This window comes from Theobroma umbraticum, unplaced genomic scaffold, assembly GCF_002168275.2.
Source record: "Theobroma umbraticum cultivar Fairchild unplaced genomic scaffold, ASM216827v3 scaffold_239.0, whole genome shotgun sequence".
Taxonomy (NCBI): domain Eukaryota; kingdom Viridiplantae; phylum Streptophyta; class Magnoliopsida; order Malvales; family Malvaceae; genus Theobroma; species Theobroma umbraticum.
In genome coordinates, this window is record NW_018397279.1 from 835,688 (window position 1) to 851,860 (window position 16,173).

Genomic DNA, 16,173 nt, shown 5'->3' on the forward strand with positions numbered 1-16,173 from the left:
ACAATTTGCTGCTGGTAAATAGATAAGTAGATCAGGTCAGTTTTGAGTATTGGTAATCATGGACAGTGGAAGCCATGGATGACTTGCATCATGTATCATCATTCCCCTTGTGGGGAGCTGACTGAATGAAGATCTGATAACCATTCAAACAGAACACAAGGCCACCAAGAAACATTCTGCCCCTGAAGTACTCTGCAATTACCAAATCTGAGAATGATCTGCCCTGGCTACCAGAAAATATACTACTCATTGCTGCTGAAAGAAACATGGATATCCTTGTAGAGTAATTTAGGATATGATTGCATATTGAACGATTGCAGCACCCTCTTTTCCACATGTAAGTAAAATAGGCTTAGCGTAAATTCTTGAAGCTTTGTGTTAAAGATATAAAATTTTATATAATACAAGATTTCTCTTCTCGTAACATGGCATCGGAGTTTTGGATTCGATAGATCAAGATTTTCTAATACTCTGAAACGTGTTTTAACCGGTGGACTATGCGCTTGAGAGCAAAACATTTTAACTCTTCCTGTTGATGCATTGCAGACAAACGAATTTGCCATTACCAAATCTCTCCAAACTATTGCAAAATTTAAAGCCAAATTACCATTACATCTGACTTACCTGATGGTTTCATTGGTCTGGTTGGTAACAAGTGCTCACCTTTTTGCATTGCTGACAATTGCAAGCTATCGTATCAATGAAAATATCTTCCTTCTTTACATAGTATGTTATGATCATTTCCTGATGTAAACATGTCAACAGCCGAATTTGCCCTTATATCCCTCCATGAATAAGATATCAGAGTGCTTGAGGAAACAAATTTCAATTCCCCATCGAGGGAGACAAATTTATTATTTCAAAGGTTCATTACTTTAAAGATAACCACAGTAAATTTCTATCAGTGAGCAACCAGAGAACAGGGGAGGCTAACTGGCTTTGCTTTCAATCTAATATCGAGAGAAAATTTGACTCAACGGAATACCTTGCCTCTCGAGTACTACTTTATTTGATAAACATTTATACTCAATGAACGCATAAACATACAAGCACCATGAATATGAAATGATTTAAGGCATAAGTATAATTGGTGCAGTGTCAGTATTCCATAGAGAAACCAACATATCATAAGAAACAATGATTTTTCCCCGTTTCAATTTCCAAATAGAACAACATTCAAGTTTTATTGCAGTTAGCTTATTACAATATCAAAGATTTTGTAGAGACATCGATTATTTAGAGAGCAAAGCAGCTCTTTCTATTCCATGACCTGAAGAAATGAAATATTTACAGCAAACAAGCTGAGTTTTGTGGTATATAGCAATTCTGTTGGAACTTCAATAATTTAATTATGTACTTCAATCATGAACTCATCAACCACTAGTTACCTCTATAACTTTATGCAATGCCCATGTCCTTGAAATGACTGAGAGCTTGCTCTCCTCAATCTGCATCTGTCTCAGCTGTGGACAATTCAAGACAAAGAACTCGACAGCCTGAGCTTCAATCCCAGGACAATTCATAATATCTACACTTTCCAAACGCTTGCAGGTCTTAGATATAGAAACCAAGGCAGTAGCAGTTAGCCTTCTGCACCCTCTCAACTTCAATTCAGTCAGATGATGGCAAGAAACTAACATAGAAATGAACTCCTTATCAAGCAACGTCTCATTATAAGACAAGTCCAATTTCCTCAGCATCCTCAAATTCTGCCCCAGTGTGGCTAGCAACCCTGGCTCTCTTTCAACAACATCACAATTTATTAAGGCCAATTCTTCAAGACTAGAATGCAAGGCAGTCCCGAGAGTCTTTAGACCTTCACCAGTAACAAGACAGCAACTTTGAAGCCTGAGTGTTGACAGACCTCTTAAATTCATAGCAACAGCTAAGAGGTGATCATTTTTGAGGTCTAGCGGTAACCTAAGGTCGAGCTTCTGCAGATTACACCTGCAAGTGCTTATGAATTCCAGCAAACCCTCTCTGCTGCCTCCATCATAAACCAACAGAGAGTTCAAAGAAGCACAATTCTCAGCCAATCTTAGTAACACCCCATCAACTACACTCCTACATTTCCTTAGCTCCAGTTCTTGAAGACCTTCCACGCACAAGATAAATGAGGAAAAAGACTCTCCATCACCAATACTCTCACAGCTCTTTAGCTGCAATTTCTTAAGCCTTTTGCAGTTCCTCCATAGCCAACCAACACCCTTATCATCTGCCTGAATTCCTGACAAGCAAAGACTTTCTAAACCGAATTCTGCATCCAATTCCTCATTTAAACACAACCGAATTCCCCCAACTTCATCATCAACACCATCAGTAGAGCATACATATAAACATAACTCCTTTAAACAAGAAAATGAAACAACCCAGTTGAAATAAAGAGGCCTAGATAAGGAAACGGTAATAGAAGTAAGGTGGGAACAAGCTTTCGATAGAGACAATAAAGAAGAAACAGAAACTGGACCAGCTAAGAACCTGAGATGATGCAGGTTAGAACAAGAAGAAGAAACTACAAGAAGCAGGTGATCATAAAAGGCAGTGCTTGAATTCTTGGAGGTATAGGTGGTGGTGGCATCAGATAAAACAAGAGAAAGAGAAGAAAGAGAAGGGTAATAAGAAAGAAGAGAAGACAGAGAAACAATCACAGAAGCATGTGGAAGGAACCTGAGAGAAAGAGAAGTTTTTGAGCTCCTGTAAAGGTTAAGCCAACGCTTGGAAACTAAAGAAACTGATAAAGAAGATGATGGAGTTGATGGCAGTCTTCTAAATATCTCTTGCAGTAGTTCATCACATAACACGGTATCCATAATCTTCTTGCAAACTCTTCAAACTTCAAGAGTTTTCTTTTCTGGGTCTTCTTTGTTTTTCCTCTTCTGACACCTACCAAGAAGTTCCCATGTTTTCCTGAGGCTTTGAGCTCTTTGTTTTGTTATTGGTGTTGACAACTGTCTGTCTGGCTGTGATTTAAAGTTTGAATTGTGATGATTAGGTGAGAGAGAAAGTTGGGTTTCGATTGCAGAGGGAGATTGATAATTTGGGCTAACCGCAGATTGAAGCGCGTGCAAGACATGCTGTTGTTGGAGGAGTTAAAAGATGTGGCTTCTCTCCATGGAAACAGGAAACTGTCTCTGACTTTCTCTCCAATTTTGAAAGATTGGAACTTGGAAGTTACTGCTACATTCAGGGGAATGCTTTTCTCTTTAAGATAATGATTTTTCAAAAGTTTTGTACATATTCCTTCACCTAGATTTATTCCTGATTCTGGGGTTTTTCATCCTTTATTAAAATTTATAGATAATTGAGGTAATCAACCATTACGACAACTGAAAAAAAAGAAGGTCCAATGTGTCTGAATTATCAACTTATTTTCTTTTCTTTTTTTTTTCATATTATCGATTTTTTGTTTTATTGTGTATCTTTAAGTTGAAAAAAAATTGATTATTTGAATATTTTAAGCATAATATTTTAAAAAAAATTTAAACTATATAAAAGTTTTTAAATAAATTTTTATTTATTATTTTTAATCCATTTCTTTCATTTTCATTTTAAACTAAATAAATCTTATAACTAATAGTCGATTAATTATTTTTAATTAAAATTTTTTTATATCATGTGACACTGACTTGATGATGTATTATGATAACATTATCATATGTTATTTTTATATTAACATAACATGGATACACGTCAACGGTTATTCATAAAAACTGATTTGATAAACATAAAAATATAAAAATTTAATTAAATTTAATAAAAAATAAAATTTATTAAAATTTTTTTAAAACATTATGAAAACTTTTTAATATTGATATAGTAAGTTATCCTGATCCAATCATACCATAAATAATATATTTCCTTTTTTAAAAAAAAATTGTCACATTTTTCTGTATAAGTTAAAAAAATTTTGAAAAGTTGACCAAATTAAAAAAAAAATCTAATCACCTAACCTTAGGGTATACTTTATGACTTATGAAATCATCCAAATAATTTTTTTTATTACTTAGAGGCAAAGGAAAATAATAAACTGTTATCTTAAATGTATATATATATATAAATATTATATAATCTAAAATCAAGCTAGGAGATATATTTTCCTTCCTAATTGATGTTGGAGGCAGGTAACTTTCACTTGAGAAAGCGCGTTTGGGCTTAGGGTTTGCCTAATAGGTCCCACCCACCTTTTTCTTTTGTTCTCCACGTCATCATGATGAACATGAATTATTATATACCCACGAACGTATGCAAAAATGAAAAATTAGCATATTTTTCTTTTTTTTTTTTTCTGATTTTCTTTACACTTAATTTTACGTGTTGTGTTTTTGCATCAACGCTTATCAATTCTGACTAGAATTCTACTGCCTGTTTCCTTGACAGATTTTTGTGCAGTTTGGTTTGATATTCAAGGCAGAATAATTCTTTTTTCCCCGCTCTTATAATCTAATTCGTTTTTTGTTTACCATTTTTGCCCTGGAATTTATTGCTTTGGATCTAAATTAGGTGACCACCTTGCGGTCTTTAGCAGGGTCATCTGTCCTTTTCCTCTTTACAATTTTTAATTCTAATTGAACCTTTTCTGCTCTCTCGGAGAAAGCTAGGTGCTGTGATGTTTTAATCTTGGGTGTTTCCTCAGAAAAGGATGTGTTTTGTTGTTTAGTAGCTTTTGGTAGGCAAAGGCTGAGGTCAGAACCTCAAGCCGGTTTCCCTTGCCTCTAGTCTTTTTCTGGCAGACTTTTTGTCGCCTTCTCATGATGATTACTGCTTAACAATAAAACCTATCTAAAACAACATACAAATTTGCAGTTCAAATCATACATTCGAACTCATTTGAACCTGTGTTTGTGTGCGTGCGCGCGTGTTTGGAAGGCTCCGTTAAAGGCAATCGAAAATGGATTCCCAATGAGAACATTTATAAGCCTGCAATTAAACTCCCACCAGAAGCATAGAATCAATAGACATCAATTTGCAATCTTTAAGAGAGAATAACTGTTGCTACTGTCACAGGTTCCTTACCTTTTGAGTGGGCATCAAGCGTTGTTCATAGATATCTCAGCATCTTTTGCTCATCCATGACAAATAGAACACTTCAACTAGAACAAAGTTGGCAAATAAAACAAACATATTCTGCTGGGAGCTAATGGTCAGCAAGGCATCTAGTCCTTATCATTTTCTTTCATCTACTTAAATTTACTTTAAAGAGCAGTGCAAAGCAATCGCCTTTTTTAAATAATACCCCACTGGGGAATTAGGCAAAACAACAGAGGATTCCCTTGCATCCAAAGAAACTATGTCCACTTGACCAATATTATACAATAAAATACTGGCTGATTTTCTCTTTCATGACCTATCTTTTTCAGAGAAATTTCAAGAAGTGTGCAACCATAAACTTGCATGCAAGCATTTACTTGTGTGTGGAAGAGTATGCACCTAAAGAAGGCAATCTACATGTATGGATGCTTCCTCCTTTCAGACCAAAGTGTACCTCTGCGTTAGTGGCCACCGGTTAAGCTTATTTGCATTTGCATGCCCAGGCTCTAGCTGTGAGGGGAAATTTTGAGTTGATTCCGGACGAAGATAATCATAAAGACCAATAACAAGTATGTCAAACCTCATTGTCAGCGTGCCAGCCACCCATCTAATTCCAAAATCAGCCCCATAACATCCGAGTTCCAGAGCATTTACAAACAACAATTGCATGTGCTCTACAGATCAAGTCCAATTTTCATTAAAAGTTTGCAATTAGGTAAGAATACAAACATTGAACTAAAATGCCCTTCATCTTCAATTTGCAGGTCCGAACAGAATTAAGCCGTGTCAACAAGTATGAAGCAAAATGTGAACGCATAATACCCAACAGGGCAAGTATACCATACCAATGAAGATATATGTAGCACTGTTCCATGCCCAAAGAGACTCAACCCACATCCAGAAGTCACCAATATTGACACTGCCAAAACCTTCAAGCATCCCTTTCAACAGAAAAAAAGCAGCTGGAGGAAAAGCAATAAGCCCTAAAACCAGATTACAAACCATTCTAGAAAAACTTCTCAAACTACCAGCTCTAAGATCAAACTTCAAAGGTCGAGCCAGCAAACACATTGGGACCATCAATAAAGCACCAATTTCTGCAGTAGCAAAATTAATGACTGACATGAGCCCCAAACCAATGAACACATATGAGATGGTCACTGATTTCACAAGAGCCCATTCTTTTTCTTGAGAAGTATTATTGCAAGAAAAAGGAGAAGCTAGAACTGAGTACAGGGTTAGAAGACTGATCAATGAAAGGACAACCCAGATCATGAAGCGGATTGTTGGGCTGGAATCAGGTATTTGGCAGATGAAATATGGAAGTAATGAAACAATAGCACCCCATACGTGAACAGCAAAAACTAATTTTGCCGAATTAAGCCACCTCCATGATCTGATGGTGATACCACCCTCACCAGTGTCAGCAATTGTAGATGGAGTGGACTTATTAGTTTTGGAATCCAAACTATTTGCATCAACGTAAAGGGAAGCTGCAACCATTGGAAGTGGCGCAATGAGAAGTGCAAATGCAATCATGTAGACCCCTACTGACACAAACTTACTAGGAGATGTTAAGAGGTATAAGAAAAATGATTGGTGAAACTTCTCAAGGAGGTTATTTACTGATCGTATAACTCCTTCAATCAACCTGCACCGAGCAACATGAAATGCTTCAGAAAAATGAAAGTGACAAAAACCAAGTTATATACAGCTAATCTACAAGTTAAGAAACCCATCTAAAGGTAAAGACCTGCCTATAGAACATCTTAACTTCAATCATTCAAAAATCACCTGAAGTTAAAATTTCAAGATTAATTTCTCACTTTGAAAACTACTTATTGATGAGAACCCCAATAGCAAATCGAAACAGAAAGCAATGAGAATGAACACTCACCTGCCACCTCTAAGAAGAATGTCAATGCGTCTGAATTTATCCAGTGAATATTTGGGTGAAATCTCCAATGTGATTGCATCAACTTGGTAGTCACGAAAAGCACCATGAGGGCCTGTTGGTACACCTAGTGCCTACAGCAAATAGGCAATATGGAGAGAGAGAGAGAGAGAGAGAGAGAGAGAGAGTAAACATCGTCTTCATGAAGAGAGAGAACCAAAAATGTGCAACCCCTTAAATTTTTTCTTAATCCAATTTGATACTATTTTAAATAGAAGATTTGTGGAAAAATGAACCAAAAAAGGAGGGAGACAACGGATAGATCATAAATGACAAAACAAGAATATTACTCTACCTGATAATACAATGAACTTGCAAGTGTAGCAGTGCCTTCAACATACTCTGTTGCTGGGATGCCAAATTTCCATTCTGGGTTTAAGCTTTTAGCCACTTTTCCGAGAGATTCAAAGACTTCACCCAAACTTTTGAGCCAACTGGAGTTAAGAAGGGACCACAATTTCTCCACCTTTACACGCAAACCTTGTCTATGCACTGCCAAATAATTTACAACATTAATGAGATCCAAGTTTGGCATCTGTCCATTAGATGCCTCAGCATAAATGCTGATAGTGTCTTCATATTGTTCACTTTGATCACTGACCTTCAGGACTAGTGCAGCAGCCATAGTCCCAGCACGTCTAAAACTATTGGAAAATTTACTTCCAGCAATCGAGTTGATTTTCAATTCATAAAGATTATTAATATCTGGACACATCTCAGAATTTGGTGTACTCAGACTGCTGAATTTAGGAATCTGATAATCTCTTAACCAAGCAGCAACTGCTGCATATTCTCCATATCGTGAATCAGCAACAAGCCATATGACATCCTTGGATAGCCAAGTAACTTGGGTTAGCAAGGAAAATACTGAATATGCAATTCCTACAGATACAGCCTCACCAAGATCACTCTTTAGGGTATTGTATGGTGTTACCAAGACAATAGCCTCCTTCCCATCACCACGAGGAGCTCTTATGATCCCAACAGTGTTGATACCATAGGACGAACAACTGAAGTTCTCTTGTATTATTCCAGAATCAGGACTAGAGAAAAAGTGCAGTGGATGAAACTGATTCAACTGAGCATGGAATTTATGAAAACTAACTTCAGCGCCCAATTCTAACATGTACTGTGCTATAACTCTTTGACTTTCTCTGAAATGGCAATATAAACAAAGTAAACAGAATTGCATCACATTTCTTTTACCTATTTTTTCCAAGCATTGTTAAGTCAAGTAAGGGATAACTACGAGCTTATAACCCAAAACCAAAAAATGTAAATGTCAAGAAGGTGAAGAGAAAACATAAAGAAACAGCAACTAATCTTCATAGACTGACAACAGCGTATCAAGTGTCTAACACTATAAGAAACAGTTGCATATCTAATATATCACATGAAAAAGCTTCTCAAAACAAACAGAAAAAAGGCAAGTCCTAATCTATTTTACATCATATACATAAGCAAATTCGGAATCAAGTAGCCTATAATATACTTGGTCAGCTCATTTACTGCCCTAAAACAATTTTCAGAAGATTTCATATGTTCGTGTATAAGCAGGTTTGCCTCTGTCAATTGAGCTTAGCCCAGCTTTAGCCCCATAATACATGTTCAACATCAATTAACAAGAACTCTAAATAAAGGTGTACAACATCATATATGCAAAAAACGGACATGACAACTATAACTTGCTCATAAGCATAAAATTCTAAAGGATTCTCTATAAATGCTACATGCTAAAATACTCAAACTCTTCGCACAAAAATAAAAACTATGCAACCAAGACTACAAAAGCATATACATGGGATCAGCACATACATTCCTGTTTCCGAAGATTTCAAGTCTAAACTAGTTAGATCCTTCACCAATTTATTTCCATCCGAAACATGCTGAGTGGAAAGCATTGGACTCGCAGAACCTGCATAAATAATACAAAAGCCACACATTAAATATAAAGAACATGTATACGATAAACAAACACTATTATAAACCAAGAAATGAATCCAATGCTTGTAAAGTAAATCACACGCATAACAAAATTAATATAAAAGATAAACTTAAATCAACATTTTCTTTCTGTGGATGAATCTAAAGTTCTATTTTATCATTTGGCATCCAACTAAACAGTAAATTTCACTCAACTTAACTTGAACACAGCTAAAATAGCTACTTCATCGGATTTAAATTATTTAAACTGAAAAGGATAATGGAGGGAACCTGGCATGAGAGCATTTTCGGAAATGTAAGTATTTTTAGCAAGAACAGGCAACAGAAACAGAGCCAAAACCCCAGCAGTGCAGCAAACGACACTGAAATATCATCAAAGCGACAACCCATTAATAACAGACTTTAAAAACAAAATTGCAGAAAAATGGAAAAATCAAATTATATAAAGTGAAAGGTAAATAAGGCTACCTCACGAGGAAGCTGTGAGAGATGAGGAAGATTCCGAGGCGAACGATTGGCCTAACTCTGGGCTTCGGTTTTTCGTCTTTCTCGCTTGTCTCTTTGGTTTCCGCCATGATTTTTTTGAGGAGATTGAAATTTGACTGATTACAGTAGCAATCTTCTCGCTGTGAAGAGCTAAAACGAGGAAAGCGGACCTTGGATGAGCCGAGGAAAGGCAGAAAGGTGGAATTCTTCGAGCCTTGAAGAGAAATGGATCGGATCGGAGGGTGTGACTAAGGAGGTTGTTGGGTCGTTTTCAGGCTGGATTCTTTTCGGCCCGTTTAGTTCTTTTTGCAGAAAATCTGGCCCATTTACTTTTTTCAAATAAAATCAAATAAAATCCTAAAAATTTAATATGGAATTTTCAATATAAATTATTCAAAATTTAACATTAAAGTTTTCAATAACATGCATTTTAATGATGTATGTATATGAAAATCCTACCAATAATAAAAAATTAAATCAAATTTTAAATAATCAATTTGTTGAAAATTCTTAGATAATGGAATATATTTAGAATTTCACTATGTGTTGGGAGATTTAAAAAAAATTAAACATTAAAGTTTTCATTTACTATTAAATAAAATTGACAAGTGTTTAACATTAGAAGTAAAAAGATAATAAAAAAGAAAATAAAAAAAACTGGGACAAAAAATAAATTATTAAATAAAATCTTAAAAAGGGTAAATAAGAAATATGAAAATTATGAAAAATAAAATTTTATATTTGAATATTTCAAATACTATTAATACATTAATGTCCAAATTTAGTCAAAACGACATCATATCAGCTGGCTGCTGAAACGCACAGTTTTGTTAACAAACGAATAGATAAGTCGATAACGAAGTGATTACCGTTGGCCGTTGGTCTGAGAAGCAAACTAGCGCCAAGCTCAAGCTCCCGATAGAGTTTTTTCTACCCCCTCTTCGAAAGGAAATGATTTTGATCCATGAAATACCAAAATCTCCCTTCCTATGTATCTAATTTTACACCTCCATGGCCATCGCTCTGTCCTCCTCCATTCTCAAGCACAAAACCAAAACGACAGCGCTTCAAGTCTCCGGCTTCCGAGTTTTCGCCTCCAAACAGAAGCAAAACTGCAGATTTCCCAAAAGTTCTGTCAAAGAAATGCTCCGGGGGTTTGGGAGCTGTCCAGCCACGTGACAGCTGGTGGAGCCTCCGTGATATCGAAGCTCCAAAATCCTCATCGGAGAAGCCTGTTACTGTTTGGATAGCTCTTACTCGAATGTGGAGCTTGATCGGAGACGATAAGTGGATCATCTTTCTCGCTATCGGTGCTTTGAGTATAGCTGCTGTTCGTGCAATTCATAATCCAATTGAAAATTTTAGATCTTTCAAATTGATTTCTTTCTCATTTTGAAAATAAAATATTCAATTCTAGGTTTCGGAGATTTCGATGCCTAGGATATTGGCGGCGTCGGTTTTTTCTGCTAACAGCGGCGAGTCCGCAGCGTTTTTTAGAAGCTCGAGGGTGTTGATATTATTGTTAATTGTTTCAGGAATTTGCAGGTATTTTTATATTTTAAAAAATGTTATTAGCATTTGTTTGAAAATTTAAAATTTTTCTTTTTTAGCTTATTTTTTATGCAAATTTCAGTGGCTTGCGAAGTGGATGCTTTGCCATAGCAAATACGATCTTGGTGAGAAAATTGTCACTTGGCTTTGTCAATTTTACTGCTAGTTACTCTTTTGCTTCAGCAAGAAAATGGGAAACAGCAATGACTTTTATAGCATATGGAACTATTGTTAGTTGTTTGCTCTCTTTAACGAAAATGATTGTGCTTTAACTTCCTAGTAAAATCTGAGAAAAATTACAAATAAGTAGGCAACATGGCCTCACTTTTCCTGTCACTTTTGTAGTGACTACAATACTTTATTTGCAGGTTAAGCGTCTTAGGGGAAGCTTATTTGCATCTCTTATTTTTCAGGTTTGTGATCTAGTTGTGATTTTTAGTACCCCAGGTTGTGATGCATATAAAATTCATGAAAAATGAATGGATATATGTCTTAATTATCTATTTAGTAAAATACTGTTTGCTGCCGATGCTTTGGGTGTAGGATATATCCTTTTTTGACACAGAAATGGTTGGTAGCTTGACAAGTAGGCTTGGAGCAGATTGTCAGCGACTCTCTCATGTTATTGGGAATGATATTCATCTGATAATCCGCAATGTCATTCAGGTTTTGGTTTTTATCAGATATTTTATTATTTCTGAATATTTGTTTCATGGTAGAGTGTGATTGCATTTTCCTTTTGCATGTTTAGGGAACAGGTGCATTGATAAATTTACTGTCTTTATCTTGGCCTCTCACATTACCAACTTTGGTGATATGTTCTGTTCTGGCTATAATATTTTCTTTTTATGGCCGGTGAGTATCCTTTCTCTTTTCACCTTAATTCAGCTATCAGATTTTGCTTTTGAGCTTATTTAGAATGTTAGTTCAGTTTGAACCAAATCCTGTCTCAATCTTGTCTTAATTGCATCAGGATCCGAGTTTATGATAGATTGATCTGTTCTACTGAACTAAAGCCTATCCAACTCTATGTATGTTGTACTTATTATGCTTTTGCTGAATTAGCATGGTTGATGTTTTTGATAGGTACCAAAAGAGAGCTGCAATGTTTGCGCAAGAGTTCAATGCCTGTGCCAACAATGTAAAAGCACAAAACTTGTTTGGATTGCTGCAAGAGTTCTGCTACTTGAATAACATTCTAATTTAACCAGTTTCTTTTATGTAGGTTGCACAAGAAACACTTTCTTTGATGAGAACTGTCCGAGCTTATGGAACAGAAGGAGAAGAACTTGGAAGGCACCATTCTCTCTGGAATTTCTCCATTAAGCATTCTTAATTCTATGGGTTTATTTTTTCTTCTTTGATTGGCAATTCTTTGGAAGGCACAGACGTTGACACCCAAGGCTTTTGTGTCAGGAAATTGTTAGTAATTTTTATATTGTTAATCCTGTTGGTGTTAGGTACAAGCAGTGGCTGGATGAACTAGGTTTTGTAAGCATTCGGGAGAGTGTGGCTTATGGGTTCTGGAATATGAGTTTTCTTAGCCTTTACCGTTCAACACAGGTTACTTACCTTTCACGCTTTACCTTTGCCTCTGGTTGGATGAATGACACTGCAAATGATAACATGTATGAAGATGGATTACAGTGACCAAGAAATAGTCCTAACATGAACGAAGATCTATTGTATGATTCATACTTTTATTTCAATATCATATTTTGCAGGTTCTTGCGGTGCTGTTAGGAGGAATGTGCATTATGAATTCCCACGCATCAGCTGAACAGCTCACTAAATACATATTATACTGTGAGTGGTTGATTTATGCTACTTGGAGGGTGGTAGACAATTCATCATCACTATTGCAATCCATTGGAGCAAGTGAAAAGGTCTTCCAATTAATGGATCTCTTGCCTGCTGATCAATTCTTCTCAAAAGGCAAGCATTGCTTGTCTCTTTTTGAGGGGATATCCCATATGCATAGATATTCTTCAGATTAATGGGGTTGTGTTTCGCTTCATTTGGTTCAGCTTTCATCATATGACATGCTGTGAGAAGCACAATTTCTTGCCTCTTATTATGATTCAAATTATTGATTCTGCATGGAATCGCTTAAACAATTTGCAGAACTTTGCATTGTCTTTTTATCTGTGTAACTTCTAATATGTAAACAGAAAGAAATGCTGATGAAAGATACTGGAAATGAAACGAATATTGATGAATTTAGAGTCATGACTGTTTCTATTTTAGCAATTTGATCTTCTAATTCCTTTTTGATTCAGAGCTTTATTGTGAATCTGGTGTTTTCATTCAAACTAAGTTTTCTTTCAAGTAACGATTTTTTTTAATTGTCTGCCAAGTTGTTTACAGGAGTGAAGCTGCAGAGACTAATGGGAAATATCCGGTTTGTGAATGTATCTTTTCACTATCCTTCACGGATAACAGTATGTGTCATGTCCTTGTAAAGCATCATTACATGAGATTCTAGATTTTTATGTGGCTTCCTCTGCATGCTATAATTGCCATCATCTTAACATTCATCATTAAGATTTTATTAAATCCTTCAACCGGGGAAGGGATTCTAGAGATATGTCGGAGGGCCAACCACCATTGCACAACTCCATCCTTTTTAAAAGATAATCCACATAACTAAATTGGATCAAGATAAGGTCCTCCTCCTCTTCCTGATTTCCCCATGTGATAAGAGTGGATTAAAAGAAAAAACACTCTCTGTTGTCTCTAATTTTCTGATATTTTCCCAGGTACCTATACTAGATCATCTAAACCTTTCTGTACAAGCAAATGAAGTGGTTGCAATTGTAAGAAATGCCATTGCATGGTTATAACTCTGTCTTCAATTGGAGTTGAAACAAGTTTTTGCAGTTTGACAACTCATTCTTATCTTGTTAAGGTTGGTTTAAGTGGTAGTGGAAAAAGCACACTAGTGAATCTTATGCTTCGTCTCTATGAGCCAGTAAGTGGACAGGTTAGCTTTCTCATTCTCTCATCTCCATATCATCAATTTGAATGAGCTGTCACAGGCTCTCGGCTATGACGGTCATTATTCTCGTTTCAATAGTCTCTTGTACTTATTATGCTGTTCCCTTTTTGTTTTAGTTTTTTTGTAATGCACCTAATGAATTACTGGTACTCTGGAAGTTAGGCAGAAGGGCTTACATGCTAGGTGCCGCTAATTGCAGATATACATAGATGGTCTCCCACTCAAAGAGTTGGACATCAGGTGGCTGAGAGAAAAAATTGGATTTGTTGGACAGGTTAGGCTACATATTTCATTTTCTGTGAGGCATGCTTGAATATTGCTATGCAATATACTCTAATCTGCATTTCAGTCAGGACCCCCATCTTTTCAATATGGATATCGAGTCAAACATTAAATATGGTTGCCCACGGGATGTTGAAGAGGAAGATATAGAATGGGCTGCAAAGCAGGCCAATGCTCATGAATTTATTTCATCTCTTCAACTTGGGTACCAAACCATTGTTGATGGTAATTTGCTTAGTGGGGGACAAAAGCAACGAATTGCCATTGCTAGGGCCATCCTAAGAGACCCTGCAATTCTTGTCCTGGATGAAGCGACCAGTGCTCTGGATGCAGAAAGTGAGTACAATGTCAAGGTAAGGACATAAATAAAATTTTCCGAATAGGTAAAATGTAAAAGAAAACGAAATTTGTTGCGGGTCTGTGTTTGTTGTTACTGATGCATCACCTTCTATGATCTATAGGGGGTTCTTCATGCACTGAGAAATGAAAGTAGAGCTAAAAGAACTGTCATTATCATAGCCCATAGGTAAGCTCTTTTCCTTTTTTCACCTCCAGTCATTTCGATTTCTATTTTCAAGTTTGATCTTATTTGGAGCATGGAAACTAATAAACTTTGCAGGTTGTCTACCATTAAAACCGCCGACAGAATTGCCGTAATGGACGGTGGTCGAATTGTTGAGGTAGGATCTCTTCGTCTATTCTATTCCAAATGATCATGTATCTTCAATCAACCATAGCCCACTTATGCATCTCTGGCTTTATTTGTGGTCAGATGGGTGACCACACTGAGCTTCTACTCAAGGGTGGGTTTTATTCTCGATTAGTCAGAGCCCAAGCAGAATCCCTGGCTTGATCCTAAAATCCTAGGACATAAAGTACTGGCTGTTGTGTTCTTCCCTCTTTTGCAGCCACTGTGTCCCTTATCATACGATGGAAAAAAGAAAGGTGAAAAGGTATATGCAAAGTTCCAGTATCTTCACTTTTAGTTACAACAAAACAACAAATAACAAAAAATACAGTTGTAGAAGAACAGATGAAAGAGGAGCGATGGGATTAAGATGTGATCACTTGTTTCATCATAGATTCTCAAGGGCTTCAGTGGAGAAATCTCCTGGCTGAGGAACTTGCTGGTGAGGTAGGCCTTTCACTCCCTCACTTTCCTTCACTGCTTTCTTCCCACTTCTTTCCCTAGCATCCAAATTTTCCTTCTTTCGAGCTTCATCATCAACACCCGGTGGCTCATCCACCACACCTTTAACTTCCATAACCGTCTTGCCTTTCGTTTCGTTGCTGGTTTCTTGTTTCTGTTGCTTTCCATGACCAACAATTACCGTAGCTAACTTTTAAGATTTGTTGGGCTTTTTATATGTACAATTAAATGTATCTGGTTTTCATCAAATGGGTGGCATTAGCCGTGCTTGAAGTGCAACACGTATAGTGTTTTGGAGGCAGCTTTAACACGTGTCTTTGAGCCTGTTCTTCGATTTCATGCGCTGTATACTCATCCTATGGCGTATGCCAAATGGCAAGTTTGCCTAGTGACCTTGGATTGAACCGTGTGTCAAAGATTGAAAACATTTTGATATGCTAAATCTTTCTTGGAGGAGTTGTAGGTGCTGAGTCAGATTCGGTTTGGGATCCGTAGGTTGTTGTCACTTTCTCGTTAAGGCTTGCATGCTTCAGTTTCAGTCTTGGAATAACAACGTTTTGTGAACTCAACCTTTTCGTACTTGCAGCAGTAGATTGGGTTATTTGGCCATTAACTGGTCTTACTTTTTTTCCTCTTGACAACAGTAGATGTAGGAGCCTCAACGGTAGGTTTATTGTCCTTCATCAAGCAAATCTCTTTACACATGGAATTAATACAACCTCCAAATTCAGGTTGAGGTGAGAACACTGAGCCTTTAACAAGATGGAGCAGCTATTCATA

General features: G+C 36.5%; 3 protein-coding genes across 4 annotated transcripts; 1 reads left to right on the top strand and 2 right to left on the bottom strand.

Annotated features, from left to right (window-relative positions):
• Window positions 1-1,123: 1,123 nt before the first annotated feature.
• LOC110427954 (RNI-like superfamily protein) lies at window positions 1,124-2,957 on the bottom strand. Its single transcript, XM_021443617.2, has one exon. The coding sequence runs from the start codon at window positions 2,808-2,810 to the stop codon at window positions 1,374-1,376; it is 1,437 nt and encodes a 478-aa protein (XP_021299292.1). The 5' UTR covers window positions 2,811-2,957; the 3' UTR covers window positions 1,124-1,373.
• Window positions 2,958-5,275: 2,318 nt separating this feature from the next.
• On the bottom strand, window positions 5,276-9,615 carry LOC110427914 (GPI transamidase component family protein / Gaa1-like family protein). Its single transcript, XM_021443555.2, has 6 exons — window positions 9,395-9,615; window positions 9,197-9,288; window positions 8,798-8,897; window positions 7,278-8,136; window positions 6,926-7,056; window positions 5,276-6,679 (listed from the first exon to the last, which is right to left on the bottom strand). The coding sequence occupies exons 1-6, from the start codon at window positions 9,499-9,501 to the stop codon at window positions 5,815-5,817; spliced, it is 2,154 nt and encodes a 717-aa protein (XP_021299230.1). The 5' UTR covers window positions 9,502-9,615; the 3' UTR covers window positions 5,276-5,814.
• A 684-nt stretch (window positions 9,616-10,299) lies between these two features.
• On the top strand, window positions 10,300-15,849 carry ABCB26 (transporter associated with antigen processing protein 1). Of its 2 annotated transcripts, none has more exons than XM_021443327.1 (18): window positions 10,300-10,742; window positions 10,830-10,957; window positions 11,046-11,088; window positions 11,332-11,376; window positions 11,507-11,629; window positions 11,715-11,818; window positions 12,050-12,104; window positions 12,189-12,259; window positions 12,424-12,526; window positions 12,688-12,898; window positions 13,331-13,404; window positions 13,723-13,779; window positions 13,872-13,946; window positions 14,161-14,235; window positions 14,315-14,596; window positions 14,705-14,769; window positions 14,863-14,923; window positions 15,016-15,849. In XM_021443327.1, the coding sequence occupies exons 1-18, from the start codon at window positions 10,377-10,379 to the stop codon at window positions 15,094-15,096; spliced, it is 2,019 nt and encodes a 672-aa protein (XP_021299002.1). In that variant the 5' UTR covers window positions 10,300-10,376; the 3' UTR covers window positions 15,097-15,849. The 2 variants fall into 2 exon arrangements, with proteins under 2 accessions (XP_021299002.1, XP_021299003.1); XM_021443328.1 differs by having other exon boundaries at window positions 10,606-10,731.
• The last annotated feature ends 324 nt before the right edge of the window (window positions 15,850-16,173 follow it).

Excerpts from the sequence above, each read along its gene's own strand:
- LOC110427954 (XM_021443617.2), bottom strand. The coding sequence starts at position 2,810 with ATGGATACCGTGTTATGTGATGAACTACTGCAAGAGATATTTAGAAGA.
- LOC110427914 (XM_021443555.2), bottom strand. The coding sequence starts at position 9,501 with ATGGCGGAAACCAAAGAGACAAGCGAGAAAGACGAAAAACCGAAGCCC. Across the intron at positions 8,137-8,797 it reads AAATCTTCGGAAACAGGAAT|AGAAAGTCAAAGAGTTATAG; the intron begins GTATGTGCTGAT and ends TTGCCATTTCAG. Across the intron at positions 6,680-6,925 it reads ATTCTTCTTAGAGGTGGCAG|GTTGATTGAAGGAGTTATAC; the intron begins GTGAGTGTTCAT and ends TGCTCGGTGCAG.
- ABCB26 (XM_021443327.1), top strand. The coding sequence starts at position 10,377 with ATGAAATACCAAAATCTCCCTTCCTATGTATCTAATTTTACACCTCCA. Across the intron at positions 11,819-12,049 it reads ATATTTTCTTTTTATGGCCG|GTACCAAAAGAGAGCTGCAA; the intron begins GTGAGTATCCTT and ends TGTTTTTGATAG. Across the intron at positions 14,236-14,314 it reads AAATTGGATTTGTTGGACAG|GACCCCCATCTTTTCAATAT; the intron begins GTTAGGCTACAT and ends CATTTCAGTCAG.